Source organism: Elephantulus edwardii, unplaced genomic scaffold, assembly GCF_000299155.1.
Source record: "Elephantulus edwardii isolate Elephantulus edwardi_28Jun2011 unplaced genomic scaffold, EleEdw1.0 scaffold00010, whole genome shotgun sequence".
Taxonomy (NCBI): Eukaryota; Metazoa; Chordata; class Mammalia; order Macroscelidea; family Macroscelididae; genus Elephantulus; species Elephantulus edwardii.
In genome coordinates this window covers 33,918,523-33,936,080 of record NW_006399760.1, presented here as the reverse complement: position 1 = coordinate 33,936,080, position 17,558 = coordinate 33,918,523, and the positions used below count along the sequence as shown (strand labels likewise).

The window sequence follows — 17,558 nt, the reverse complement described above, 5'->3', positions numbered from 1 at the left end:
AAGAAATGAGTTATGGCCAAATCTACCAGGGTTTTTATTGTAGGGCTAAATTCCCCAAAATATATTTCTTTTTTATTTTTTAATTTTTATTTTATATACATTTGCATAAAATATTTTTATACATTGTGTTTCACACTTTCCTTCATTCACAACCAAAATGTCTTTCTTTGACGTTTAACTTTTCTGGAAATATATTTTCGTGTCTTTTTTTTTCTTTTGTGACATAGAAAAAAATGGAACTGATTAAAGCTGTCACAAATAAATTCTTTGAATTTTAATGAAACACACTACTTTTATATATACTTTATATATAATGCATCTGCTTTTTAGTTCAAAACATAATTCATGTAAAAATTCTCATTTATAAAAATCTTGATTCATATTACCAAATGTTACCATTTTGCCAAGGAGACCTTCATTTTTTTTAGTTCAGTAAACCTGTTCTGAAAGGAGGTTCAGTGTGGTTCAATAACTAAAGATTTTTAGCTTTGTGTCAATGGTAATTAGTTAGACTTAATATCTAAGAAAAGTCTTGTTAAGCAAAGGAGAATGTTCTGACATCCATTCACTTTCTTTTAAAAATAATCAACTTTTTTCCAAATGCATATTATCTTTGTGAGGATCAATTCCAATAAAGGAAATATGATGAAATCCTAAAGCCAAACTATATTAAGTTACTAACATAAAATTCATACTGGGGGAAATACTCACAATTTTTAGGGCACTTTTTCTCAGTTGAAACACTGGTGAGTTGGATTCATTTCAGGATGTTTTATATTAAGTAAAGGTAAGGAAGAAAGATTTTTAATTCATTAAAAATGCATATATTTGTGTAGCCAAATACACCTCTGTATTTTTTTACATGTTATAAGCATATGGTTAATTAATGAGCATTGTATGTAATTGTAGAACAGCTTTTTATGAAAATGAACACAGATACATGTTTTTTAAGCGTTAGTTGCAATGTGCAATGATTTGAACTGGTCTATGTTTGTTATATGTCTATCTTTGTGCAAATTCTATAAATTATTTTATGACCATTAAATGATTAAAAGATGGGAGGAACTCTGTACACATTTCAATCATGGATATAACGATTGTGATGCAAAGGATCATATTTTTCTTTTTAAATTATCTAAACTTTTAGATTATCTGAAATAATGTACAAAATGATTTCTTACCTTTTAAAAATAAGCATTTCTATCTCATGTAACCAAGTAAAGCAAAGCATTGAAAATTTTCTAAATGCAAGGAAATTGTACAAAATTTTATTAAATGTTGCAAGCCGCCATTTCCCCAAATACACCTATTACTTTTGGTGTTTGATAGCAGGTAGAATTCGTTAGTATTCATAATTACTTCCTTATGAATTATTTGATAAGGAAAATACATGATCTTCATCTTTTTATAGTCACTCAAAAGTCACCACTATTATTTATATACATTCTGATTTTGTGTAAGGCCTTTCAAAAATTGCCCCAATGGTATTTAAATGCTGCTCATTTAAATTTAGAAGATAAATTTCTATTTAAAGACATCGAAAGTAGAGAGCTACAGTTATTTTGCCCAAGTCGATCAGTTTGACTAAAAATATTTCTGAACCTATAATGATTATGCATATTTTTACTAATAAACATTTTTAAATGTTGAATAAATTTGCATGATACAATCAGATTAGAGGTGTGAGAGTGTGCATTTATTGAAATTTTATTCCCTTGTTAACTTAAACACAATAGCTTAATTATAATTTTTAATATACGAAATAAAAGTTCTTCTCTCAGGTAATCAGTTGACCAGGATCTCAAAAAAAGCTCACAATATCTTTGTTACCTTTTTACATTTACTTCATCCTACAATTGTGATGAAAGGTCATTTTTAGAATGAGCTGTCTTTCAGCACTTAACAACAGATATTTTAACACTTCCTGACAGCTTCTAGAAACATCAGGATTTTAGGCATGATAAACTACATGGAACACAACCAGCCATAATACTCTGTAGGCTCATGGCGTGTGGGCTAGTTTCATTGTAATTCATTTCTGTTACCTGTTTCTATCAGTGAAATTCCATCAAAACTGTGTCAAAAAAATACACAGTAAGTTTGTTGTAGAAATACTTTGATTAGGTATGCATTTGTTAGATACAGAGAATTTATTTCTAACTCATAGCAATATGTAACAGAGTAGAATGGCCTCTTAGGATCTTGTTGGCAGTAATCTTTAGGGAAGTTAATCATGAGATATTTCTCCAGTATAATCACATAATAGTTTTGGACCTCCAGCCTTTGACTTATTAGTCATGGACTCTTAATGGTTGTGTTTCAAGACCTGTAAGAATATTAAAAGTGGTTACTTCGAAAATATTTTCATTTGCTTAAATGTTGTTGTTGTTGTTTGTGTTATGTGCTGTCGACTTGCCTGCGACTCATCTGACCCTATGTACAACAGCCTTAAACTCTGATCCATCCTGTGCCAATCTCATTGCCTCCAACACACCTATGATGATTACCCTAGTCATTGAATCAATCCATCTCATTGAGGATCTTCTTTCACTGGCACTGCCCCTCCACCCTCCCAAACATGATGACCCTCTTCAAGGACTGGTCCCACCATGCAACATATCCAAAGTATGTCAGATGAAACTTCAGTATCCTTATCTCCAAGGAACTTCACCCTCTTTAAGAATTATCTGTTTATTCTCCTAGCAGTCCATGGTATATTCAGTACACTTCTCTAGCACCACAGCTCAGAGGCATCAATTTTCCATCTGTCATCCCTAGTAATTATAAAGACTATGGCCTGGATCAGATGCACCTTTGCCTCCAGACTGATATCATTGCTTTTCAGTACTTTGGAGAGGTCTCTGACAGCAGACTTTTCCAATGTAATTTGTCTCCTGATTTCCTGGATGCTGGTACCAAGAGTATTGATTGTGGAGCCAAGTAAACTAAAGCTGATAACAATCTCAGTCTCTCCCCATCTATCATGATGCTGCCAATTGGCCCAGTGGTGAGACTGTTTCTTTTCTTGATACTGAGCTTTAATCCATATTGAAGGCTGCAGTTCTTGACCTTCTGTAGCAAGCACTTCAGGTCCCCCTCAGTTTCACCAAGCAGGGTTGTGTCATCTGCATAACACAGGTTGTTGATGAGTCTTCCTCCAGTCCTGCTGCCATATTCTCCTCATAGAGCCCAGCCTCACAGATAATCCATTCTGCAAATAGATTGAAAAGGTATGGAGATAGGACAAATCTCTAGCATACACTCTTTTCAATTTTTGAACCATGAAGTGTTCTCTTGCTCTGTTCTGATGACTGCCTCCTTGTCCAAGTGTAGGTTTTACATAATCACAATCAAGTGTTCTGATTATCCCATTCTTCTCAGAGTTAGCCACAGTTTGTTGTGATCCACACAGTCAAATGCCTTTGCATAGTCATTGAAACATAGACATTCCTCTGGTACTCCCTGCTTTCAGCCAAGAACCATTTAGCATTAGCTATAATATCCCTAGTACCAGGGCCTCTCCTTAATTCAGGCTACAGTTCTGGCAGTTCTCTGTTCAGTTGCTTTTGGGATAATTTTCAGCAGAATCTTACTTGTATGTGATATTAATGATATTGTTGGATAATTTCTGCACTCTGTTGGGTCATCTTTCTTTGGAATGGGAAGAAATATAGGTCTCTTCCAGTCAGTTGGTTGTCCTCCATATTTCTTGGCACAACTTGCTGAGTGCATCCAGGGCAGTGTCTGTTTGTTGAAATATGTCTCTTGGTATGCCATCAATTCCTGAGGCCTTGTTTTTTGTCACTTCTCTCAGAGTATCATGAAATTCCTCTTTCCTCCACAGAGGCTCTTGCTCATATGATTTTTCATTAAATTCTTCTGTGTCCACCAATTCATTTTGTACAATGACTCTGTATTCTCTTTCCATCTTCTTTTAATACTTCCTGGATCATTTAATATTCTGCCTAAAATTTGTTCTTCAGTTCCTTCAGCTTAAAAAATGTTGAGTGAGTTAAGTCCTTTTCATTTTCTGACTCCAGTTCTTTGCACTTTTCATTATAATACTTTATTTTGTCTTTCCACATTGCCCTTTGAAACCTTCTGTTCAGCTCCTTAATATCTTGAATCATTCCCTTTGCTTTGGCTTCTCAGTGTTCTATTGCAATATTCAGAGTCTCTTTTGACATCCATCTTGGTCTTTTCTTCCTCCTCTGTCTTTGTAATTACCTTTTGCACTCTTCCTAGATCATGTTTTTTATATTCTCCTACAGCTCATCTGATCTTCGCTCTTTAGTGTTCATGGCCTCAAACCTGTACCTGAGATGGTTTTGAAATTCAGGTGGGATAGACTTAAGGTCAAATTTTGGTTCCTGTGGATTTGATTTAATTTTCCTTACCTTCAGCTTGACCTTGCATATGAGTAGTTCTTGGTTTGTTCCACATTCATCACCTAGATTAGTTTTCACAGCTGATACTGAGCTTCTTCAGTGATTCTTTCCACAGATATAATCAGTCTGATTCCTTTGCATACCATCAGGTGAAATCCATATGTACAGCCAGTGTTTATGTTTATTTTATTTTGCTTTGTTATTAGTGAGCTATAGAGAATAGGATAGTTAAGCATAAATGTTATAAATATTGAGTTTCTTTCAAGCCATAAGTTCACAGGCATTAGAATATTGCGTGTCTACTATATATAGTTGTATCATCTACATAATGCAGATTGCTGAGACTGAGGTGCACCTGATACAGGCCATAGTCTTTGCAGTTACTTGCTATGCATCAGAAAGCTGGACAATGACTAGGGATGACAGAAGGAGAACTGATGCCTTTGAGCTCTGGTGCCGATATACCATGGACTGCTAGGAGAACAAACAAGTTCATCCTACAGAGGGTGAAACCAAGCTGCTCCTTGGATGCAAGGATTCTGAAGCTCCAGCTGACATTCTTCCGATATGTTGCAAGGGGGGATCAGTCCTTGGAGAGGGATGTCATGCTTGGGAGTGTGAAGGGACAGCGCAGGAGTGGAAGACCCTTGATAAGATGGATTGATTTAGTGATTTGGGTAATGGGGGTAGGTGTATCAGATAAAATAAGATTGGCACTGGATAGAGCAGGGTTTAGGGCTTTTGTACATAATAGGGTCTGTTTAAATATCAGACGACTCAACAGCACATTACAACAACAACTATATGTAGGCCAAAAATTATGAGAAATGCAGACCAATTAAAAGAGGATAAATGAATGTATCATAAAAAATTTTACTATTGTTATTGCTAAGCCATTTTTCTTTGTAAATATTTGTGATGCTTCTTTAATGTCTCAGGTATTTTTCCCCAAATTTATGTTCTGCAAAGATACTTTCTAAAGAAATTATTTTTAGCACATTTTGATGTAGAAATGAAAATCTACTTTTAGGAAAGCCTAGTGTTAGAGGAACTGAAGAGTGTAAAGGAACGAAAGTTAGGATCTTTTGCTCAGAAATTGCTTGTTTTCTGGCTTAGAGTATACACTAGGCACAGTGCTACCAAATTGAAATCAGACATCTGTTTGTGAGGAAAAAGGAGAACTTGTTAAGGTAGGCAACAGGCAGTCTCTCATGCAATTGTAATACCAGTAATTATTTCACGTAAGCGAAGAATAAAAGATTGAGAGTCAGCAACCAGAATTCTAATTCAACTCTGCTGTTAACTGTCACACCTAATGCAACATAGCTGTTGACACATACAGACACTGAGAATGTGAGAAATGAGTACCAGACACCTATAAATCTGGAAATTTATGTCACCAGGTAGGATTTGGGTGGCTAGGCAAGACCTGTTGTAGGAAGCCAACTACATGATTTCGAGTGTAGTTGTCAAGAAGTATTGAAAAACATAGCTCTTAGAGGGTGGTCTAGTGTGAGTAACTACAAAGCTAGTCTGCATTGTATGTGGCCTGATCTTTCTTAACTGCCTATCTCCGTACCTTGCCACCCCCCAATATAGTTGCCCTTACTCCTTTATATCTTTAAAATGGCATCCAACAGATAATATTAAGAATTAATATGACTAGAGTAGCTAAAGTTATTCCCAGTGATGAAAAGTTAGTTATATCACAAGCAAACTTTGACTACCTACTTCTGGTACCATAAAGAAACCAAAATTATGCATTAAACTGGGAAATAGGTATAAGGGAGTTGGGCAAAATTATATTTTTTTCATGATATTAACTTTAAGGTTTGTTTTAAGTTATGAAAGAAAAAATTCTATCCAAAACATTTGATACTGTAAGTATCCTATGTAAATATGAAAGATGATGTCTACTCTTATCTAGATATTAATTCTTTCATCTTTAATAAGACATATACATATTGGGACATCAAGATTACTTTATGTATGATACTTTAAAAGTTTTATAGAAATGATTATGAAGTAAAGGGTTCTAAAAGCACTAATTTAAGGAAGGGGAAAGAGTTTGAAAAATCAATTTCGTTTCCAAAATTAAGCTATTGTTAAATATACTGAGATTTTTACAGCCACAAATTGACTTGATGATTGATCAACTCACTGAATGATTGACAAGACAGAATTTGTCAGAATACCTTAATCCAGATTTAAAACTTTCACCAAAGCTCTGGTAGCCTACTGGGTAAAAATTGTACTGCCAACTTAGAAGGCACATGGTTTAAATCTGTTGCTCTTTGGGAGAAAGAGTGATAATCCCGTTCTACATGATTTGTTTTTGTTGTTGTTGTTGTTGCCATTGAGTCATCTGTGACTCATAGAGACCCTATGCACAACAGCCCTAAACCCTGCTCTATCCTGTACCAATCTTACTATCTCCAACACACCTATCCCTATTACCCCAGACACTGAATCAATCCACCTCATCGAGGGTGTTTCTCTCCTGTGTCCCTCTACCCTCCTAGGCATGACATCCTTCTCCAAGGATTGTTCCCACCTTGCAACATGTCCAAAGTATGTCAGACAAAACTTCAGAATCATTGCCTCCAGGAGCAGCCTGGCTTCATCCTCTCCACGATGAATGTGTTTGTTCTTTCAGCAGTTCCTGATATAGTCAATACAGTTCTCCAGCACCACAGCTTAAAGGCATCACTTCTCCTTCTTACATCCCTAGTAATTGTCCAGATTTCTGATGCATAGCAAGTAACTGCAAAGATCATTGCTTGTATCAGGTGCATCATAGTATCCAGACTGGCATTGTTGCTCTTCAGTACTTTGGAGAGGTCTCTGACAGCACACTTTCCCAGTGCAATTCGTCTTTTAATTTGTTGGTGCCAAGAATGTTGATTACAGAGCCAAGCAAACTGATTTAGAGCCACTGAAATCTCACTGAAGGGTCAGCTATGAGTAAATTCTGATTGAATGGTATGTAACAACAGCAACTACCTTTTACTGCCAAAAGTGAAGACTAGGTAGATATAGGTCCTAATCTATGTGCAAGGGAAAGTCTTCAAGCTTCCAGTCAATTTCAGCTCATAGTTGACCCTACTGGAGTGTCTTATGGAGCTTCCAAGGCTATAATCTTTACAGAGGCTGACTACCACATCTTCCTCCAGCAGATCAGTTGGTGAGTTCAAACCAATGACCGTCTGGTTAGTGACTGAGCACTTAACCAGTTTACCAGCAGCATTCATTCATTAAGTGGCATAACTAAATCCATTTGCTCAGCAAATTCTTGGTGATACTAAAAATTAAAAGTCAATCCTTAATAACTTGGCAAATAGATCATTCAGTAGATCGACTTTTAGTAAACTGGTTTGCTTCATTTATTTATATGATACTTCAATACTTTAAAAAAAATTCAGCATTCAAGTATATACAATCAAACCAAATGAGATCGACAAATTAAAAACAAAACAAACTAGGATGTAAAAGAAAACAAAAATAAGTCTTGAGAATACATTCTATTAAGATACTAAGCATGTTGCTTATAAACCACAAATTGTTTCTCGTTTTCAATACAGCATCAAGAACACAGATGACCCCAGGCCAATTCCTCATAAAATGTTCAGCCCTATCTTAGAGTATCACTTATTAAGAGAAACAGAATTGTTGAACTCAAAGATGCATGTTAAAAATAAATTTCATAATATATTTTTGTTTTTCATTTCTAAATAATTGCACATTAAAATTAATGGAAATAGATGTTTTCTTTAGACTTATTCTTAATCTCAAGGAATAATTACCGAGTCAGAATCAACTAATTGCTTAACCTTCCAGCAGATTTTCAGAGGTTGTAAATCCCACAAGAGGAGATTGTCCATTTTCTTTCAGAGCTGATGATAAATTCAGACTGCCAGAGGCACCACCTTTGAGTGAGCATTGTAGTTCCTTACCACTACACCACCAATGCTTTTTATATAAAACATATAGCCCTGGTGTACAAGTTGTCGTACAGCAGTAACTTGTGTTTACTGTGAGGCTGAACACTGACATTGATGTGTCAGATAGGTTAATGGCTGGTTACCCAATGTGGACAGAGAGTGGGGTGGAGGCCCTTGATTAAAACAAGCTTGGAAGGAGGAGTGGCATCCACTTCCATAATAGCTTGCCTCCAGAAACCCTATGAACCTGGAGAGAAGATGAAAGGCACCCAAGCATTGAGGACTCTCCTTCATAGGGTCACTCTGAGTCGCCTGCAACTCAACGGCACTTAACAACAACATCTAAAACTGAGGGAATAGACATACTTCTAATTCTCTCAAGGATTCTTCCATTCTTTTAACTCTATTTAAAAAGAACACGTTCCTTTCGCTTTTTCATGTTATTTAGGAATTAACCCAAATCTTTATCATATTTCTAATTTCTATTTAAGCTCCCCTACTTCACACCCAGGCAGTCTTCAATTTTAGTCAGTTTATTTTCAATAATGCTTTCCTGTCCAGTTCTTTGCAGTCTACTAGTGGGTTAGCTGTGAGTCACTTCTGACTAGACAGTACCAAGAGTAACTAATAACAACAACAGTAAATAATGAGAGAGCTTGGTGGCATAGTAAGTAAGAAACTATACTGCTAAAACAAGCTGTGGCCTTTCTGATGCTTTGAATCTACCAGTAGTGATAAACAGTCTCCTCTCATGCAATTTATAGCCTTCAAAAACTATTCTGACTGAAGAGCAATGAGTTTTGAGTTTAATAAGCAATTAATTATCTTTAGCAGATCTTAATGACAGTATAATGTCTTGGTGAACAGTCTTTTCATTTCCACTGCCCATTTTGTCACTGGGTTGTTTTTTTGGGGTTTTAGGTTTTTTTCAATTACTAGAATTTTCTGTAACATTTTAAAATTAGTCTCTTGTTACACGTGTCATTGTAATGGCTGATTCTTTGAAAGTAAATTACCAGGTCTCTGTTTCCAGGCACATCTGAGTAAACTTGGACTACCAGTCTTACAATTTTCTTCTCAATTGTCTGTATCATCCAGGAATTTTGATTATACATTAAAAAACAAGACTTGCTTATGCACACACTAATGTTTATTGCTTTATCATTCACAATAACAAAGAGATGCAACTCTATGCAACAAATGCCTGGACAGAAAAACTATGATACATTCACACATACTCAGCAAATGCATGCATAGAAAAACTGGTACATTCACATGATGGAATATTATGTAGCATTGAAAAACAATGGACTCATAAAACTTTACACAACATGGGGGGAGTCTGTCAGACATAATGCTAAGGTGAAATATCTCAGTCACAAAAGGACAAACACTACATAACACTGCTGTTATAAAATACGACAGACATTGGGGGTGGTGGGGAGAGAAAGGGGAAAATGTAGATAGATCAGATGGCGGCAGAACTGTCTGAAAGGAATATATGATTAGGCATTATATGTATGACTAATATTTGGAACAAGGGATGGATTGGAAGAGGGGAGAAAGAAAATGTCCAGCAATGAAAAAGCAATAATAAAAAGACATCCTTTAATTTCATCAAATATTTTTGTTTAAAATTTTAATTATCTTTTCATAATTTTAAATTTCTCAATTTGGAAAATATTAAAAAAATTCTCATAATTGTTGGGCTTTTTTTTTTTTTTTTTTTTTTTCCACAGATTAAATTTTTCTGATACTTCAACATAAACCTGTTAACCTGCATTTTACATGTAAAACTCTACCTGCACTTGAGTCTAGAAGCTTGACCAAGTACAAGTCTGGTATCTGTGGGAGACAAAACTACTTCATAGGTGGTGATATGAAATTCAGTTCCCAAGAGACTCATTGCCGGGGAAAGTTGGAATGAACTCATAGCTGACCCTCCGACAAGTCTTCTGGAGACTCTCAGCCTCAGGGGAAGAGATTGCCTAGCTTTCTCTTGTGGAGCTGCAGGTAGATTGGAACCACCACTGAGGCACTGCCTTTAAGGTTAGCAGCACAGCTCCCTAAGGACTCAGCCACCAAAGGCTCCTCCACCAGGAGCCCAGGATGGGCATTCTCCTGTGCGATTTACTGCCTCTGCCTCGGAAATTCCAATGGAGTGTCAGCTATGGGTTGATTCCGACTCAATGGCACAGAACAATGTATAAATTTATTTGATAACTCATGAACATAATCAACAGGGTTTTATCATACAAATGATATTTTAAAATATCTGCCAAGTTTGAATCATTAATATTTAAAAAAATGGTGACTGAGATGAATGTATATTTATATGCCAAAGGCTATAAGCAATTATAAATCTGTATTTTATAGGTAAAATTCCTGATTTGTAACAGCTTTATAATTTTCAAAGTATCTGTAAATGTTGTCTTTTGTTTTACATACAGATGTCTTTTTACTTTGTTTGTAATATATTTTTATAAAATGTTAATTAAAAGGGAATGCAGTGGTGTCTTTTGAAAGAAGACGATGTCATTCCCCGGATCAGGGCAATGGAAGGTCGTAGAGGAAGACCACCAAATCCAGATAGGCAGCGAGTAAGAGAGGAATCCAGAATGAGACGCCGGAAAGGTCGGCCTCCAAATGTTGGCAGTGCTGAATTCATAGATAACACAGATGCCAAATTGCTACGAAAACTGCAGGCTCAAGGTAAGAAACGTGACACTTTAACAATCATATTTTTCAATGTAAGTATTCTATTTTTTGCTTTATGAATTACTGACACTGCTTTTGGTTTTTGTGGTTTGTTTTTTTTTAAAAAAAAAACAAAACAACGGTTTCTTTTAGAATAAAAATAAAGATCCTGCCTGGTAACTGAAGTTCATGAGCTCTCATAAACACATCCTGCCCTGTGTGTTTAGAAATGAGTGGTGTGAAATGAATTCTATACCCACCAAAATAGGTTGTAAATTCTGACTTGTAAATTCCAGTGATAATAAGCTTATCTAGGGTAGTGATAATAAGCTTATCTAGGGTAGATTGTCTTTATTATGTTAATGAAGCATAATTAACATAGGATGTATTTTGAGTCAGTCTCTGAGATATAAAAGAGATTAGAAATACAAACTAGTGAGGAGAACCAGGGAGGGAGACACTAGGCTCATGAAGGTTCCCCAGAGCAGAAGAGACAGTGACCGTCCTCGAGAATTACCAAGATGAAACTGCCTATGCCTAGTGCTGATGCCTTGAATTTGGGCTTTTTGCTCCTAAACTTTGAGAAAATAAATTTCTGTTTGTTAAGTCATCCACTTGTGATATAGCCTTCACTTGGTAACAAAAAGTGGGTGTTACATTTAACAAGACTTACACAGAAAGGGAATCAACCAGCTCTTGGCACATGCCTTAAGGTTGTGCCAACATTCTGGAAATTCTCATTTAACAGCTCCCGGTTCCTTGAGATGGTACATGAGAATAAATGCAAAATATGTGGATCTGTGGAGTAAATTTTCAGTCAGGGAACTCCAATTACTGGTAAGTAACCCCAGTCTTTTAGTATGGGGTCTTCTGTTCTCATGGTATGTTACATAAATTTTCACAATGCCCAACTAGTAGATTTAATAAAGAAATATTTTAGAATCACTAAAAAGTATGATTTATCAAATTTGAAGTGTCATAATAATCTGAAGTATTCTTATAATTCAAAATGATACATAAAATTTTTTGTTTTGCTAAAGTAAAAATGTATAGTTTAATGTTGTATATCTTAACATTCCCATGTTGTGTCTGACATTGAGAAAACCGTTTTACTGTGCAAATATATATGGTAGGTGTTATATATTCACATGTATATATTTAAACATATTTATGTAAAATAAAACTTTAAAACATGACTTAGAAGCTTAACAGGATTTTATTTCTCCTCATAAGTTTTTACTGTCCTTATAAATAAACTGAAAATCTGGAATAAATCCCTAAGAGATTTCCGTTTATTATAAACACGATCATGATGATGACTTCTTTGTTGCTTTATTTTTATTATGTAACACATGTCCACAACAAAGCTCATGGCACAGAATGCTTTAAAATGAAAGACACTCTCTCATGCATGAACAGAACCATGAACCATTTTTGTTAATCATTCTAGAAATAAATACCTGCTTGTTCAAACTGTACACACACACACACACACACACACACATCTACCTACTTTTTCTTAAACATTTTTCTATATTTTTCAAGACATTAAATATTAAGTGATGCCATGAATGAGTCTTCCATACTTCATTTATTCACCTCTTTTCAAACATATGTTTAATTAAGCTCTTTACTGATGTATGTGTGTGTGTGTGTGTGTGCGCGCGTGTGTGTATGTTGTTATGTGCTATTGAATTGAAACTGACTCATAACTGAACCTCATATTGGTTTTCAGAGCCTGTAACTCTAATGAAAGTCCCTAAGGAAATTTTTCTTTCTTGCATAACAGCTTGTGTATTGCCTTTGGGTTGTCGCTACAACCCTTTACTAGTGGGCCACCAGTGTTCCTCTGTGTGTGTGTGTGTGTGTGTGTGTGTGTGTAGATCAATGTTATGTGTACTACTCTGAACTCAGCTATCAAGTCTGAGCCAACCTATAGCTGACTCTTTGGGTTTTCAGAGGCTATAAATTGCACAGGAGATTGTCCATCTCTGTGTAGATATTGTTGTTGGTACGGGCCTTTGAGGTGACCATGACTCACAGCAACCTTGTGCACAGTAGCCCTGAACACTGCTCTATCCTGAGCCAAGCTCACAGTCTGTGACACACCTACCCTTACTACCCCAGTTACTGTGTCAATCCATCATCTCCAAGGTCTTCCTCTCTTGTGCTTTCCCTCCACCCTTCCAAGCATAATGTCCTTCTCCAAGGACTAGTTCCTCCTGGCAACATTCCCAAAGTATGTCCCATGGAGCTTCAGAATTCTTGCCTTCAGGAGCAGCTTGGTTTGTCTGTTTCCAGGACAGACCTATTAAGCTCTTGGCAATCCACATATAAATATATAGAAATATATATTCTTCTAAAAGGAAAAAAAAAGAAATATATATTCTTCTGAAGATTAAGTTGTAAGATAAAATCCTAGAAGTAGAATCTCTGATCAAAAAATTGTGCATTTTCCATTTTTGATAGAGAGTAGACAAAATATTTTCACCTATTATTTCACTGTTTTTGTTTGCCTTAGTATGTTAGTCAAATAATTTTTACATTGTTTTAAGATTTATCTCTCCTGAGTCATTGACAAGTCTACCTTAACTTTAAATTTTTTTTAGATATTTTGCTCATTTTCTTAAAGGTAAAAATAATTTCTTTAAATGTTGTTGTTGTTGTTATGCATCGTCGAGTCACCTGCGATTCATAGCGACCCTATGTATGACAGCCCTATCCCCTGCTCTCTCCTGTGCCAATCTTACTGTCTCTGATACACCCAAACCCTGTTACTCCAGTCACTAAATCAATCAATCTCCTCAACGGTCTTCCTCTCTTGAGCTGTCACTCCACCCTCCCAAGCATGATGTCCCTCTCTAAGGACTGGTCTCGCATTGCAACATGCGCAAAGTATGTCAGACGAAGCTTCAGAATCCTTGCCTCCAAGGAGCAGCCTGGCTTCACCTTCTTCAGGATGAACTTGTTTGTTCTCCTAGTAGTCCCTGGTATATTCAGTACTCTTCTCCAGCACCACAGCTCAAAGGCATCAGTTCTCCGTCTGTCATCCCTAGTCATTTTCCAGTTCTCTGACACATAGCGAATAATTCCAACGACCATGCCCTGTATTAGGCACACCTTAGTCTCCAGACTGACATCGTTGCTCTTCAGTACTTTGGAGAGGTCTCTGACATCAGACTTTTCCCAGTGCAATTAGTCTTTTAAATTCCTGGCTGCTGGTACCAAAAGTGTTGATTGCAGAGCCAAGCAAACTGAGGCTGTTAACAATTTCAGTCTCCACCACATGATACTGCTAATTGGCCCTTTGGTGAGAATCTTTGTTTCCTTGATGTTGAGCTTCAATTCATATTGAAAGCTGCAGTCTTTGACCATCTGCAGCAAGCCCTTCAGGTCCTCCTCAGTTTCAGCAAGCAGGGTTATGTCATCAGCGTAACACAGATTGTTGATAAGTCTCCCCTCAATCCTAATGCCACATTTCTCCTCATAGAGCCTAGCCTCCCAGATAATCTGTGCTGCATACATATTGAAAAGACATGGAGAGAGGACACATCCTTGGTGCAATTTGGAACCATACAGTGGTTCCTTGCTCTGTTCTGACAACTGCCTCCTAGTCCAAGTATAGGTTTCGCATAAGGACGATAAAGTTTTATGGGATTCCCATTCTTCTCAGAGTCACACTCCTCTGGTACTCTCTGCTTTCAGCCAAGATCCATCTGACATTAGCTGTAATATCCCTAGTGCCATGACCCCTTCTAAACCCAGTCTGCACTTCAGACAGTTCTCTGGTGATGTGCTATTCCAGCCATTTGTGGATAATATTCAGCAGAATCTTGCTTGCATGTGATATCAATGATACTTTTCAATAATTTCCACACTGTCAAATCACCTTTCTTTGGAATGGGAAAAAAATAGAGATCTCTTCCAGTCAGTTGGCCAGGTAGTTGTCCTCCAGATTTCTTTACACAACTTGGTAAGCACATCCAGGGAAGTATCTGTTTGTTGAAATATATTAATTGCTATGCCATCAATTCCTGGAGCCTTGTTTTTTGCCAATTCTTTCAGAGTAGCTTGAATTTCTTTGTTCAACACCCTACCCTGGCTCTTGCTCATACGTTGTTTGATAAAATTCGTCTGTGTCCACCAATTCCTTTTGGTACAATAACTCAGTATACTCTTTTCCATCTTCTTTTAATGCTTTCTAGATCATTTAATATTCTGCCCAAAGCATCCTTAAGTACTGCAACTCGAGGCTTAAATTTATACTTCAGTTCCTTCAGCTTAAGAAATGCTGAGTTAATGAAGGAGTGAAAGCCCAGAATCCCTGTGAATGTTCATTGAAACTAATAAAATTTAATAATAATTAAAAAAAAAGAAATGCTGAGTGAGTTTGGCCCTTTTCATTTTCTGACCCCAGCTCCTTGCACATTTCATTATAATACTTTGTTTTCCCACACTGCCGTTTGGAATCTTCTGTTAACTCCTTAATATCTTGATTTCTTCCCTTTAATTTGGCTTCTCGTGCTCTAATGTAATATTCTGAGTCTCTTCTGACATCCATCTTGGTCTTTTCTTCCTCCTCTGTCTTTGCAATGACCTTCTATATTCTTCCTGGATGATATTCTTGATGTCCTCCTACAGCTCATCTGGTCTTCAATGATTAGTGTTCATGGCCTCAAACCTGTTCCTGAGATGGTTTTGAAATTCAGTCAGGATAGACTCGAGGTTAAATTTTGGTTCCTGTGGACTTGATTTCATTTTCTCAGCTTCAGGTTGAACTCGTATATGAGTAGTTGGTGGTCTCTTCCATAGTCACTGCCTGGCCTAATTTTCACAGCTGATACTGAACTTCTGCAGTAGTTCTTTCCACAGATGTAATTGACCTGATTCCTATGCATACCATCAGGTGAAATCCATGTGTATAGCCTGTGTTTACGTTTCTTATAAAACGTATTTGCAATGAATAATTAGTAAACAGACTTCAAAATTTTCCTATGTAGATTTTGTTCTTGTTGTGTACCATCAAGTTGGAACTGACCCATGGTTTTCATAAGTAGTTAGTCACAAAGGAGGAGACTGCCCATCCTTCTCCTTTGGAGCAGCTGGTGAATTCAAACTGTACTTTTGGGATTGCAGCACAGCTTCTTCCCACTAGGCCAGCAGTAGTTATTTTATTTATCTGGAATTTATATGTAACAGGTTGTTGTTGTTGTTGTTAAGTGCCGTTGAGTCGCAGGCAACTTATAGTGACCCTATGAAGGAGAGGCCTCAACGCTTGAGATGTAAAAGGTACTGTGTAATTTATTTGACACACATCATCTTGTACTAAAAGCAGTTGCAATCAAATTGATTGTGGGTCTTAAAGACCATACAGGTGTCTGAGTAGGACAGTGTTCCATATGATTTTCAGTGGATAATATTTTAGGAGTACATTACAAGACCTTTCTTCCAAAGTATCTGTAGGTGGACTCAAACATTCCAACTTGGCATTAGCAATGAAACCTCAACTATTTACACCACCAAGGTGCTCCAAATTATTATTAATGAAATTTTGTTTTTTTTAAAAAAAATGACTTGCAAAATACATGATTAATTGTTAAAGCTGGTACTGTCAATGTGATACAGAAGAATATATGTATTGTTTACAGACAGTAAAGGATTTTGAGATTAACTAAAACATGGATTCTTTGTACATATTTTATATCTCAAAAGCCAAGTACAAAGGGAGCTCTGATGGCCTACTGGCAAGAAGCTGTGCAGCAATCGCAAAAGCATGGGATTCGAATCCACCAGGTGTTCTGCTGGAGAAGGAGGGGAAATCTCCTCCTGTACCAGTTGGATTCAAATGGACGGTACACACACACTCAAAATAATAAAGAAATTTGGAAAAAAAAAAGCCAAGTACATTAAGATTTAGTATCAAGAAAGTCAACTTTATTAAATTAACTTTAATGCATAAATATATTTAATAGTAGTTTTTAATTATTATAGTATTTATATGTATAAACAGAACAGAAAGCTTTTGATGTCAAATCAGTTCTAACTTCCAATAGGACCCAGTGAGTTTCCAAGGCAGCAAATCTTTACAGAAGCAGCCTGCCAAATCTTAATCCTGAGGAGCAAATGCATTTGAATCATTGTTCTTTCAGTTAATAGTTAAACACTTAAACCACTGTGACTCAGAGGCTTTTATTTGTAATGATGAAGGGTCAAATGTTATGTTTATTTTTCTTGGGAAAAATAGAAAGTGAGAATTAACTATACTGTCTCTTATTTCTGAAAGGCTGCTTTGTTGTCTTTTAATATAATTTTTTTTATTTGAGTGTAAGTTTACAGATCAGGTTAGTTTTCACTGAATAATTCATATACACTTTGTTTTAATAATATTAATATTTAATAATACTCATTGCAATTGACTAATGGCCAAGTGGTAAGAAAATGCCCTGCAATCCCGAAGGCACATGGTTTGAATCCACCAGTTGCTTTGTGGAAGAAAGATATGCAGACTCCTCCTGTGCAATTAACTGTCACT

General features: G+C 36.3%; 1 protein-coding gene across 1 annotated transcript in view; it reads left to right on the top strand.

Annotated features, from left to right (window-relative positions):
* BAZ2B (bromodomain adjacent to zinc finger domain, 2B) overlaps positions 1-17,558 on the top strand; it is a 324,998-nt gene that overhangs the window by 228,024 nt on the left and 79,416 nt on the right. Inside the window, exon 14 of the mRNA XM_006880802.1 lies at positions 10,831-11,041. Within this exon, the coding sequence (XP_006880864.1) occupies positions 10,831-11,041 (211 nt within the window). The remainder of the gene's footprint in view (positions 1-10,830; positions 11,042-17,558) is intronic.